At 55.8% G+C, this 12,793-nt stretch overlaps 1 protein-coding gene across 1 annotated transcript; it reads right to left on the reverse strand.

Annotated features, from left to right (window-relative positions):
• Positions 1-1,042: 1,042 nt before the first annotated feature.
• On the reverse strand, positions 1,043-12,151 carry LOC308049855 (alpha-2-macroglobulin-like protein 1; the record flags this gene model as incomplete). The annotated part of the gene is made up of 21 exons (XM_080359725.1): positions 1,043-1,060; positions 1,499-1,620; positions 2,186-2,315; positions 2,392-2,617; positions 3,057-3,138; positions 3,254-3,344; positions 4,487-4,624; positions 5,290-5,435; positions 5,519-5,576; positions 6,317-6,547; positions 7,066-7,230; positions 7,376-7,485; positions 8,274-8,388; positions 8,800-8,899; positions 8,986-9,070; positions 9,544-9,697; positions 10,177-10,197; positions 10,642-10,694; positions 10,804-10,966; positions 11,274-11,463; positions 11,958-12,151. 21 exons carry the CDS (start codon positions 12,149-12,151, stop codon positions 1,043-1,045), a joined length of 2,592 nt encoding a protein of 863 aa, XP_080215851.1.
• Between the last annotated feature and the right edge of the window lie 642 nt (positions 12,152-12,793).

The following is a 12,793-nucleotide window of genomic DNA, read 5'->3' on the forward strand; positions in this document are numbered from 1 at the left end:
GGCAGCGCTGTGGGAAGCCACGGATGGGCTGACCCCTTTCCCATGGGCTCTCAAGTGACCACGGCTGCTGTGCCCACACCTGCCCTGCTTGGGTGTTGCTGGATTTGGCTCATCCCCCTGCTCCTGCTCCATGGGGTGCTGGTGTCAGGAAGAGGATGGTCCCCACCACCCCCATGGGGACAGGAGGGAGGAGCGTGGCCCTAAGCCCATCCTGCCAGTCCAGGATGGGACACGGGTCAGTGTCCCCCTGGGCATGCCGGGAACAGTTCAACCTGATGGGGAAGCTCAGGGCCAAGGGCACATGGAGCCCTTGGCAGGATGCAGTGGGGACCATGAGCATGTGGCCAAGGGGACACAGATGCTTCTGCCATCTGTGCAATGAATGCTCTCTTTGGTTTGGTCTCAGCTTTTTATTCAGCAAAGCAAGGTGCAAGTACAACCCCTCTGACATATCATCAAGGTGGACAGGAACAATGAGCCCCTAACATGAAGTGTATTTTGGGACAGAGGGCTGGCCTTGGTCAAGGCTGGTGGGAAAGAGCCTGAAAAAAAGGAAGCTTTCGTGCAAGAAGGACACTTCTTTGTTTCCACTTCCCTTATTCCACTTGCATTTTTCTTTATTTTTCAGGCTGGCAGAGCAGGGGTCAGCCTGGCTGTGCTTGGGTCAGCTCTGAGCATCATCTGCATCCCCGGCCATCAGGCTTACATTGATCTCCAGAGGCTCTTTGTCAGCCGGGGGTCAGCTCACCTGCCCTGGTCCCCTCTCTGAGGGGTCACACTGGCATTGGTTCAAGGGAAATCACGACCGCTTGGGCAGAAAAGCGGCTGCTCCCAGGCAGCCCTTGATCCTCATGGGCTGGCAGGGCTGCTGGAGAGCAGGAGGGGGTTTGGAGTCCTCATCTCAGCCGTGTTGCTGCAGGTTCCTTCTGGGTCAGGTGAAGGGAATGAAGTGATAGGAACAGGGAGAGGTGCCAGTTCTCTAGACCATGGCTGTCTGGTGGGGTCAGGAGCAGAGGGACAGCCAGGCAGCTGCAATTTTCCTTCACATCACTTTTGGAGCCTTTAAAACCAGGAATACAGCGTGTATGAGGCCATGCCCAGAATCAGCCTGCCTCTCTCTGTCCCAGAAATGTCCTCCCTGCCAACACACACCCCACCTGAACCCTGTTCCCACTAGCAGCTCTGATGGCCCAGGAGAACCCAGGGCTGTTCTTGGAGCATCTCCATGCACGCTGTGATGAGGGCAACAAACTGAACATTGCACAGCCAGCAGCCTCAAATCTACCAGTATCACCCCAAAAGGGAAGGGAAGACACTGCCCCACCAGTGGTACCCAAGCAGGGACACAGTCTCTCCCCTTGCTCTGGGTGCTGATGCTCTCCTGCACCTTGCAGCACCCACTGGCACCATCCAGCCTGGCTGAGGGACAGGGAGGTGCTCTGCTCTAGGGACAACTCCTTTGGGTGCAGAACCTCTTCCAGAACCTTGCTCTGCTCACCTGCACCATCAGGAGTTTTGTCTCAGTGTCCACGTGCTCCTGGGCTGACACCGTGGGCATCTGGGTGCTGCAGAGCTCGTCAGAGCTCAGGGCCTCGGCGGTGACAGTGATGTTCATCTTCCCTATGCATTCAGATGGGGGACATCACTGTGACATTGCTCCAGGGGCTGGCTCCAGCTCAGAGCCATCCCAGGGAGCTGGGAAAGGAGGAGCAGGGTGCAATGGGTGCAACAGGACCGGGAAATGGAGGGAAGAGGGTGGAGAGTGGAGAAGGCAAAGAGGTGTGAGTGGGTGTCAGGATGGACCCGACTTTGTTCAGTGGTGCCCAGCGCCAGGGTGAGGGGCAACAGGTAGAGACACAGGAGGTTCCACCTGAACATGAGGAGAAACTTCTTTCCTTTGTGGTGCCAGAGCCTGGCCCAGGCTGCCCAGAGCGGGTGTGGAGTCTCCTTCTCTGAGACATTCAGACCCCCTGGGATCCTGTGTGATCTGCTCTGGGACCCTGCATGAGCAGGTGGGGCTGGGGATCTACAGGGGTCCCTGCAACCCCAACCACCCTGTGATTCTGTGAGAGGGAGCTGGGAGGGGGAGGAAAGGATCAGAAAAGCAGTGACAAAGAAGAGTTTTGCAAGGACTCCCACTGCTGGGCTCTCCCCCTGCCCCAGCCCTTTGCTGTCCCTTTTGTACCCAGGCTGGTGGCTCGCACGTTCCACTGGAAGGTCCCCTCTTCATCCGCGCAGACGCAGCCTGTGTGCGGCCCCTGGTCCGTGCCTGCCAACACCTCCAGCTCCACCGACTCCACCAGCGTCACCCGGACCTGCCGAACCATGGTCACAGCTCCATCAGCCCCCGCCAGACCCCCGCCCCTGGGCCCCCTCCCCAGCCCCGCTCACCCGCAGGCACTGCCGCAGGTAGTTGAAGACGGTGGCCATGAGGGTGAAGGCTTCGTGGCGGACCACAGTGTAGGGCAGGGCCAGCTCCACGAAGAAGGGCTTGAAGGCCGTGAGGGTGGTGGCCGGGGCCAGCCCCAAGCCCTGCGGGGACATGCAGAACATCCCGGCTTCCCACTTGGTGATGGCGTCGGGTACTGTCACCGTCAGCTCCGCAGAGCCGCCCTCCCTGCAGAAGATGGATGGACCTTGCAGGCTTGGTCTGATGGGCAGAGCCAGCAAACGGAACATGCCAACCCCCGTCCTCTAAGTCTTGGGGATCGTCAGTGTCCATCACATGCTTGGCGATGGGCAGAGATACCATCTCTTATCTATTACAGCATGCCCTCCCTCCTGGACTCATTCTGCCCCAATCTGTCACAGGATTGGTGCTGAGGTCCAAGGAAATCATAGAGTAGTTTGGGTTGGAAGTGACCTTCAAAGCTCATCTAGTCCAACCCCTTGCCATGAGCAGAGACATCTTCAACTAGATCAGGGGCTGGACATGTCTCAGTGTCACTCGTGGATACGTGGACACTGAAGCAGAGGTCTGGGCACTGCACCCAGCAGTGAAGCTGATGCAAAAGGGCAGCCCCTTGGCTTGAGGGATGCTGGGGCTCTTTACTCACCCCACTGGGACCAGCTCCCACAGCCACGTCCCCAAGAAATCCGTCTGCATCCCTGTGTCCTGCTTATCCCTCAGTTCTCTTTCTGCAAACAGTGGCACGAGTTGAACTTGCTGCCAGAAGGGATGGGAAGGGGCAGGGTGTCCCCACCTGTCCTTCTGCAGCCACCACAAAAGCTGTTAGAGACCCTTTCCACTTGCCTCCGGAGTACAGAAAGCTGTCATATACATCGAGCTGCATGTACGTTTTACAGCCCAGCCGAGCGTTGGTGACGGCTCTCAAACCTGTGTCCTGCAACGTGACATGCGAGACAGAACAGCACTACGCTGAAGCCCAGAGACACCCAAACTCCTTTCCAACCCTCTCTGAAGCACGAAACAGAGCTTCCAAAGATCAGGCCCCCAATCCAGGAGCACAGGAGAGGAATATCTGTGCCAGGGAAAGCTGCTCTGCCCTCTCAGTTCCCTTGGGTTCACTGCCAGTGGGGGATATACGCCCCCCAAAAAAGCAGAGCACTGCCAGGTCAATCTACGTTATTTACTCCAAGCCCAGATTTGTGATGGGAAGAGTAGAAACACCACTGTGCCTGGACTGACGGACGCATTTCACATGTCTGTCCTGGGCTGGCAAAGAGAGGGGCAGGAAATGTTATTTGGGGCGGGCGCAAGATCACAGATGTGGGTGCCCCCAGCACCTTGAGTAATCCTTCATGGGAGGAAGAGGAGGATGAGGGAAGGCTGGAGGGCTCGTACCTCTAGCAGGTTGTAGGTACTGGGGTTGCGCTTGGGCACCGGCACCTCCCTGCGCCACAGGCTGCGGCGGCAATCTCTCCAGCTTCTCCCTGGCACGTCAAAACAGTTAAGGGCTGGAAGTTGTCCAATTACGCCAGGAAGCCTTGTCTCACAGTAAGGTAAACCATATTCTCCAAAATAATAGCTGTCTTTAGAAGGCTTCGGCATGAATTCGTAGACCTAAACCAAACGGTGAACTTCAAGTGAGAAAGACGTGAGATGCTCCTGGCCCAGATCCAACCCCGTATGTCTCTGGCATCACCCTGTATCTTCTGCAGGTGATGCTGCCTGCCCCTCCAGAGGGACCCATCCCTGCCCCATCTCCTCTCCTCCCCTAGAGCTTCTCACCACCCACATTCTGTTTTCAAGATTTCCACCCCAGGAGGCACCACAGAGTGATTCTGCAGCTCAACCCCCCACTCAGCAAAGCACCATCTCCCCTGCAAAGCCCTAAAGTCTATGGGTGGCAGGGGCTCAGTGGGGGCTCCCAGACACCCAGCTCCCACAAAGTCCCTACCGTCCTCCCCTAAAATGGGTGACGGTGGAAAGAAGCTGCTGTCCCCATACCCCAACAGTGAGTCCCCTGTGAAGGGCTCCTCATGGAAAAGGACCAGCCCAGCACTGAGGTTACTCCAGACTCACCGTGTCAGGGTTGATCATGCCCTTGGGACCATGTTCATCCATGGCATAGACAGCACACAGTGAGCCCGGGGCAGCCTGCACCTTCAGAAGGAGCTGGGAGCCCACCAGAGCCCTCTGCTCTGAGAAGGACAGATTGACCTGGAGAGAATCAGAGAATGTCCTGAGTTGGAAGGGACCAACAAGGATCACTGAGTCCAACTCCTGTCCCTGCACAGGACAACCCCAAAGTTCACACCATGCGTCTGAGGGTGTTGTTCAATCAATTCTTGAGCACTGTCAGGCTTGGAGCCGTGACACCTCCCTGGGGAGCCTGTTCAAATGCTCTAGCACCCTCTGGGTGAAGAAACAGAGAGGCGAAGCCTTTGGGATAGGGGAGAGGGGAGCACCTTTGTGCTCCAGCCTGACTCCAAATGTCAGTGGAGGAAGGAGAGTGAGGACTGAGATGACAGCCAGGAGATGATTCACAGCAGCAACAAGAAGGCCAGATGAAGAAAAACCCTCCCTGAATGGAGAGTCTGGGACCAGCCAGTTGCAGGGGATCAGAGAATCACAAAACAGCTTGGCTTGGAAGAGACTTAAAAGCTCCCCCAGTGCCCCCCCTGCCATGAGCAGGGACATCTTCACCAGCTCAGGGTGCTCAGAGCCCCGTCCAACCTGGCCTGGGATGTCTCCAGGGATGCTTCATCCACCACCTCTCTGGGTACCTGGGCCAGGCTCTCACCACCCTCAGGGACAACAATTCCATCCTCATGTCCCACCTGAGCCTGGCAGCAACTCCCCCGACTCCAGTAGCCTCTGCTCACCTTGCTGGGGAAGCACTTGTCCACCTCGAACTTGGTGCTGTCAGCCACCATCTCGCCGTTGGGCAGCAGCACGTAGCCCAGCACCCTGGCTGTGGGTGCCAGCTTGAGACCGATGGGCAGCTCCAGGGAGAAGGAACCTCTCAACCCTGAGCCATGGAACAGGAGGGGAGATGAGGACCAGGCATGGAGACCAGAGCCCTGCACAGCCCATGTACACCTCAGGACCTACCAGCCTCTGCGGGCAGCTCTTTCCTGAGGACGGTGACGATGATTCCCTTGGCCAGGACCTGCAGAGGGGGAGATCACAGAATCACAGAGAATGATATGGGTTGGAAGGGACCTCTGGGGAGCCCCCAGCCCAGCCCTGCTCACGCAGCGTCACAGAGCAGATCACACAGGATCCCAGGGGGTTTGAATGTCTCAGAGCAGGAGACTCCACACCCGCTCTGGGCAGCCTGGGCCAGGCTCTGGCACCGCAAAGGGAAGAAGTTTCTCCTCGTGTTCAGATGGAGCCTCCTGTGTTTCAGTCTGTGCCCATTGCCCCTCACCCTGGCACTGGGCACCACTGAACAGAGTCTGGTCCATCCTCTGACACACACCCTGAGATACTGATCAGCATCAATAAGATCCCTCTCAGCCTCTTTTCTCCAGCTGAACACCCCCAGGTCTCTCAGCCTTTCCTCATCAGAAAGATGCTCCAGACCTTGGTTCCCACACCCCAGAGATGGGAACAACAAAACCAATGCTGAGTGGAGAACAGGCACAAGGAAATGAGAGGAGGCCACGGAGGATGCTCAGGGACAGACTATCAGAACTGCATCCTGCAGGAGGGATGGAAATGGTGCCCCATGACCTGACAGCTCTGAGGTCCATCCCTGAGTCCTGAACCCAGGAGTACTTGCCCAAGGCTGGATGGAAATGGCTTCGGCTGAAGGGGAAAGCTTAACCCATACCCTGGACAGGCTCATTCCCTCCCCTGAGCTCTGCCCTTCATGCAGTCTCCTGTCTCTCCCCAGATGCAGCTCACCAGGAAGACCATGTCCAGGCTCTGCCGCTTGATCTCCAACTCTTTCTCATCAAGCAAGTAATCCACCCAGAACTTCTGGGGCTGGTCACAGGGCAGCTTATTCTCCAACCTGCGGATCTTCATGAAACTTTTGCTGTCCACAGAGAAGGGATACAGGTAGCGAACGACAGTTTGATATTCGGGATACTTGTCTTCTTGCTCCGAGGCTGCAGAGTCATCCTTGAGCTCACCCTGAGGGGTGGAAATCAAGGTTCTCAACAGCAAAGATCAGCTCAGCAGCAGAGCACAGTCAGGGTGGAAAACCACTCTGCAGCAGAAACCGCCACATGCTTTGCTGCGACATCCCTGCAGGAGCCAAGAAACGCAATCCAGATGTGCTCAGCAAGCAAAAAATGGAGCTGCACACCATAACGGGGCCTGAAGGATCTTGAAACTCAGCAGTGAAGTACAAAAACAATAAGGCAGAGACAGGGAATTAGAGGAAGAAGGTGCAGAATGCATCAAAAGTGAGAGCAGCCCCTTTCCCCGTGCAGGAGGAGCAGGGAGGGTGCTGGAGTCTGTTGGGTCAGACGGGCAATCGAGGTACTGAACGGGGCTAATAAATACATGGAGCTCCTTACCACAGGATGCTGTGGGTGCAAAAGGACCAAACAGGGTCAAGGGGACTCTGGAAGATTTTGTGTAAGAAAATGTCCGTGATATTTACTAAATCCAGGATACCTGGAGGGTGTGGAACACAGGTCACTTACATGCATCATGACCTCACTATTCCAACCAGAGGTGTCCAGCTCAAAGAAGGCTCTCCCCAATCCATCTGTAACCAGGGTTTTATTTTTCTTTTCTCCTCCAACTTTAACTACAAGCAGGAGCTCTGTCTCCTTCAGGGCAGAGCCGTTGGTTCCCTTCAGCAGCATCTGCAATGGGAGAGAAGGGGAGATGCCCTGGGCTGGGCATCATCATCCATGGGGAAGAGAGGAGGGGTGGGAGGTCAAGGCGAGCAGGATTGGGCACAGCAGAGTACAAGGGGAGCCCTGCGGGGTGCAGGGACTCCCCCATTACCATCCCAGTGTAGGGGATCCCAGGCTTGTAGAATTTGTCATGGTTTTCAAAGGTGATCGTGACCGTTTCATACATAACCATGCAATTTTTGGTGGCTGCATGCCGCATCCCTGCAGAGAGGAGTGGGAGATGAGAGGGACACTCAGCAGTTTGTCCTGGTGCCTGCTCTTCAATCCCATCCCATCCCATCCCATCCCATCCCATCCCAACCAGACCATACTGGTGCATAGACCCATCCAGAGGCAATGGGCCAAGTTTGCAGAGCACAAAACCACACTTGTTAGGCAACAAACACCAAAAAAATAGTCCTCAGGTGTGACGGGAGCTGTAGTGTGAGCAGGAGCATGCTCAGCTAAGATCTGTATGCTACCAAAATACCCAGATATACCCCCAAAACATCCCTTTTAATGGCTGCAAGCAAATAGGAGAGGCTGAGGATCTGACACTCACAGTTGCACTGTGCTTTTTATGTGTCCCTAAGGATGTGCTGAACAAGATCCCCAGGCAGATAGTGACTATTTATAACTAGATTCAAAGACAGAAAGACCCAATAAGAGAAACACAATCACCCCAGTAGCTCTCCAGGCACTCATCAAGCACACTAACTAGTCTCAGAGCAGCAGAAGATGGGGAAGATGGATGATGGAGCGATATCCTGGAGTGGGATGTTGGAAGGGAAAGAAACTCCTGATCAGCCTTCAGGATCTAAGGGATTGCTCCAGCAATCAGAAGTAGAGGAAAAAATGACACCAAAGCAAGTAAGGGCACAGAGCGGCTGGTGCTTGTGGATGGGAAGGAGAGAGACCCTGGGGACACCCAAGCAGAACGGTTGTGCCACATTCTCCAGGTGCCACCACCCCAGGACATCACCGGGGGCTGTTGGCACAGCTGTGCTCACCAGATCCCTTCTCTATCAGCAACGCCTTGGCGTGGAGCCAGTGGTCGTAGTTGAAGCTGGTCAGGTTGAAGGAAGCCGCCGGGATCTCAGTAGAGAAGCAGCCATTCTTCCCCGTCTGAAGGAAAGTCATCCATATTGGTATCAGCCCCATGGCAAGGCCCTTGAGTGTCATCTGCTGTCATCCTTGGGGTCCCACTCACCCCACTGCTGCTGCCTCCCTCCATCCTGCCCTGCAACTCTTGGATCCTGCAAACTTGTCCCTCCCAAGGCTGGTACCGTGCTCTGCCATGCAGCTGATTGTCCCATTCCTGCCCTCCCTGACCCAAGGATCACCTCAAGAGTCCCCGCTCGGCTCCTCTGCCCTGTTTGGGATGACTCTGGGTTTGTAGCACTTCCACACAAGAGCTGGGTCACCTGGTGATGCCTGAATGATGCACCCAGCCATCATCAGCCCAAGCACCCCAAGAGGAAGAAACATTTCCAGGACCACTAACCATGTGCCGCCTTCTGCTTCTGCTGCCCTCACCTGGCCCCTAAACTCCGCACAGTTCTTCATGACAAACCATCTGTGGGACTGGCACAACTTGCCTTTAGCCTTTCCTCGGAAAGGTTTCCCAGATGGATACCTGTTGGGAGGGAGCAGGAAGGGGAGGGGATGGGGAGGCTGTTGGGGAGCAGCCAGCCTTGCTGCTGGGGCAGCTCTCCAGCTCACCGCCCGCAGACGTCCAGCGGGATCTTCTCATCCTTCGCCGTCACAATGTTGGGCAGCCGGATCAGCACTTTAAAGCGGCGCATCCCTGGCCAGGGAGACAAATGGGCAATGGGATAGAATCATGGAATGACAGAATGATTTGGGTTGAAGGGACCTTCCCAGCTCCCCCAGTGCCCCCCCTGCCATGACAGGGACATCTGCACCAGCTCAGGGTGCTCAGAGCCCCGTCCAGCCTGGCCTGGGATGTCTCAGGGATGGTTCATCCACCACCTCTCTGGCCAACCTGGGCCAGGCTCTCACCACCCTCAGGGCCAACAATTCCTGACTCATGTCCAGCCTGAATCTCCCTCCTTTAGTTTCAAACCATCACCCCTTGTCCTGTCACAACAGGCCCTGCTCAAAAGTCTCTTCCCATCCTTCTTCTCAGCCCCTTTGAAGTACAGAAAGGATAAAATACTGAATGGGATTGTGCCCATTTCTTCCTTCGGGAGTTTCTTGCCACCCCATGTGATGGCTCCCAAACACCCTGTGTGCAGTCCAGTTTTCTTCCCCACGCACCATAACCCTCCACACTGAAGGAATGTCTCTTCTCCTCCACCATGATGGTATATGTGCCCAGGTCTGTCTCCGCAGGCAGTGAGAAGGACAGGTCCACAATTCCCTGCCGCGGAGTCACCTCCTCCCACTCTGCCACGCTGTTCCAGCTGGGATCCTGCACACAAGGACACGTGGCACCAAGACGGGTGCGTGGTGGTGGTGGATTGACAGCCTCAAGGACTCAAGTCACCCTGTGTATCTTCACGAGAAGCAGAGGTTTTGCTCTGCCATCGCACTCAGAGCAGCCCCAAGGGCATTACCTCTCCATAAGGAAAATTCTCCCCCCCAAGCCTGTGTCAGCCGAGCTCCAGCCTGGCTACAGCAGCCAGAGCTGTCAGGGGGATCCTCCAGCCTGGAATGGGAGCTTAGGGGGTTCTCTAGTTTGGCCAGTGCCCCCATCTTGCAGGACAGCAAACTGATCCCCAGCACACTGGAAATGTGTACAAGGAACCCAAACCCCTTCTTGCACATCCTTGTAACTGCATTGGGGTTGTCCCTGTCACCGCTCCCTTGTCCCCAGCACCACACACACATGCTGGGGCCCTTTGGTGCTCCTGAGGGAGCTGGTGGACTGGCACAAGGGTGACAACTCACCTTCACAGCCACCAAGGGAATCTGCGAAGAAAGAGGGAGGAAGCATTTAGCACAATCAAATACAGAGGGTTGAGTAATGATGCCGCACTGTGCAAACAGCACTAGCTGTGAGACCGGGGCTGCCAGCACTGCCTAACACCTGGAGTCTAAAACCAGCGGGTGTTATAATGGTGCATAAAAGCTCCATGTGAGATAAGACAGGCAGAGTGATGGTGCCAAGGGAATAATTAATCTCCTGTGCCAATACCAAAAGCCAAGGGCTGTACCCTGGCTGCTCAGGATGAGGGTGCTGGGAAGGGTTGTGTGTGTGTCCCCGCCCCATGTCCCTTCGGTGTTTGGGGGATTCCCTTCCCACACTCATCATGACGCTGAAGGCAGTGACACTGGTGCCACAACTGATCATCTTAGGCATGTGGGGATCCCATCGCCTCCATCCCCCAACCTCACGCCCCAACCCCATCTCACCTCCCTGTTGCTAGGAGCTAAGTTTGGATCCAAACGCACAATTCGAATTTTCACTGGAGAGAGCAAAGGCAGGAGCAGGAGTGAGCACTAGGGCCTGGGACCCAAATTGGGGGATTCCATTCCAAGAGCCTGTGAGCTCTTCAAGCAAGTCCTGTCCCTCACCTGTTTGTCCAGGCTTGTAGACATCCTTGTCTGTCTGCATCAAGGTCCCCAGCGCCAGGGACTGCACCAGAACTTGCTTCTGCTCAGAGACCTGCAGAGAACCTCCCTCGATGGAGATGTGAAGATCCCCATATGTAAAGCTCTGTTCAGAAGGGGGAGAAATCTGCCCCCAAGGAAACAGCAGAAATGGTTGGATGCCAGTGAGTCACCACATCTGTCCTCAGTCATCACCACCCCATTGCCCCATGAAGGCACCAGGGGTCTGGTGTTGGTGGGAACATGATGCAGATACAGCCCATGAGGTCTCTGTATACACACCATGTCCCTCCACTCTCCAGACCACTTGTTGCCCATCCCGGATGGACCCCATGTCCCCACCCAGTTCCCCCAGCGCAGCTCTGGTGGTGGGTAGGGGATGGACACCCCTTCCCCAGGTCCTCAGCCCTGCCATGGGGCCATCCATGACTCACGTTGGAGAAGCGGGGCCAGTTCAGCTGGAGGATATCACTGCCCTTCACCTCCAGGGTGATGTTGGGGACATTGTGGCTGCTGGCCAGGTGAAGGGTCACCCGCACCGGCTCGTCCAGGTCCATGAGGTGGATGTGCACTTTGCCCGTGTACGGGTAGTAGAACACAGAGGGGATAAGCACCATGTAGCGCCTGGGAAGGGGACACCTTGATAGTGGAGGAGAGCAGGGACCCACCACCAAATCCCAGTGCTCCCCTCCGCTCCAGACTCTCAAGCCGGGGGGCACTTGGGTTTTTCCCAGCCCTGGGTGTACTTTGCAGGGCTACACCACCCAGCTTTGCCCCAGTCTGCCCAAGGATGCTGGTCAGGGTTGTTTGCCTAAACACAGAGTCACAGAATCGTTCTGGTTGGAAAAGACCTTCAAGATCATCGAGTCCAACTATAACACCTCAGGAAATAGCCAAGGGGTCACTCTGCAGAGGGAGAATAGTCTCTGCTCACCCACTGCCTTGTGTGCAAGGTTGCACCTATATCAAACCAGCCCAGAGACCCCAACCCCAAGCGTTAAGTCCTCTATGGGGACAACCCACCACCCCAAGCATTTCCACCCTGAGCAGTGACCATAGAGTGAAGGTTGTCACTGAGACCAATCACCGTCCCACAGGCAGACATGGAGAGGGCTTACGGCTTTGCAGATGCTCCAGCTGTGAGGTAGAAGATGCAAAGCAGCAGGCAGGGCAGGGCAGCTGCAGACCCCATGCTTGGAGGACCAGTAGAAGGTGGTCCCAGAGTCCCTGTGCTGAGTTTTCTTCTTCTTCTCAAGCTTCCAGCTCTCCGCTGGCAGCAAGTGAGGTCTCTGGTTGGAACCCAGACATCCATCCAGGACAATGTTTAACCATCCAAAACAAGCTTTGCTGGGTTCAAGGTCCTGGGCAGCCAAACCACACCTCATGGTGGTGGGACTGCCAAGCCAGCTCGGAGCTGAGAGACTGAGCTGCACATAGGGAGCTCTGGCAGGAGGGAAGGGAATAAAGAGGCACCTGGGAAATGAGATCCTCCATGAGCATGCTGCCCTCAACCATCTCCACCTGACATTTCCCAATCCAGTCAATTGTTACTCAAGGGAAGCCACTTTTCTGTTGCTGATATTTTTGCCCAGTGGTATCCACCTGGGGGGATAGTTTCCACAGTTCTGCAGAATCTCTTTCAGAATGAGCCAGCTGCTCCCAAGAGCAGGAACAATGCCAAACCAGAGCACTGCACTCTTCTTTGGCCACAGTTTCATAGAATCATAGAGCAGTTTGGGTTGGAAGGGGCCTTCCCAGCTCCCCCAGTGCCCCCCCTGCCATGAGCAGGGACATCTTCACCAGCTCAGGGTGCTCAGAGCCCCGTCCAGCCTGGCCTGGGATGTCTCCAGGGATGCTTCATCCATCATCTCTCTGGGTACCTGGGCCAGGCTCTCACCACCCTCAGGGACAACAATTCCTTCCTCATGTCCAGCCTGAATCTCCCTCCTTTACT

Source organism: Nesoenas mayeri (genome assembly GCF_963082525.1).
Source record: "Nesoenas mayeri genome assembly, chromosome: 26".
In the NCBI taxonomy this organism is placed as follows: Eukaryota; Metazoa; Chordata; class Aves; order Columbiformes; family Columbidae; genus Nesoenas; species Nesoenas mayeri.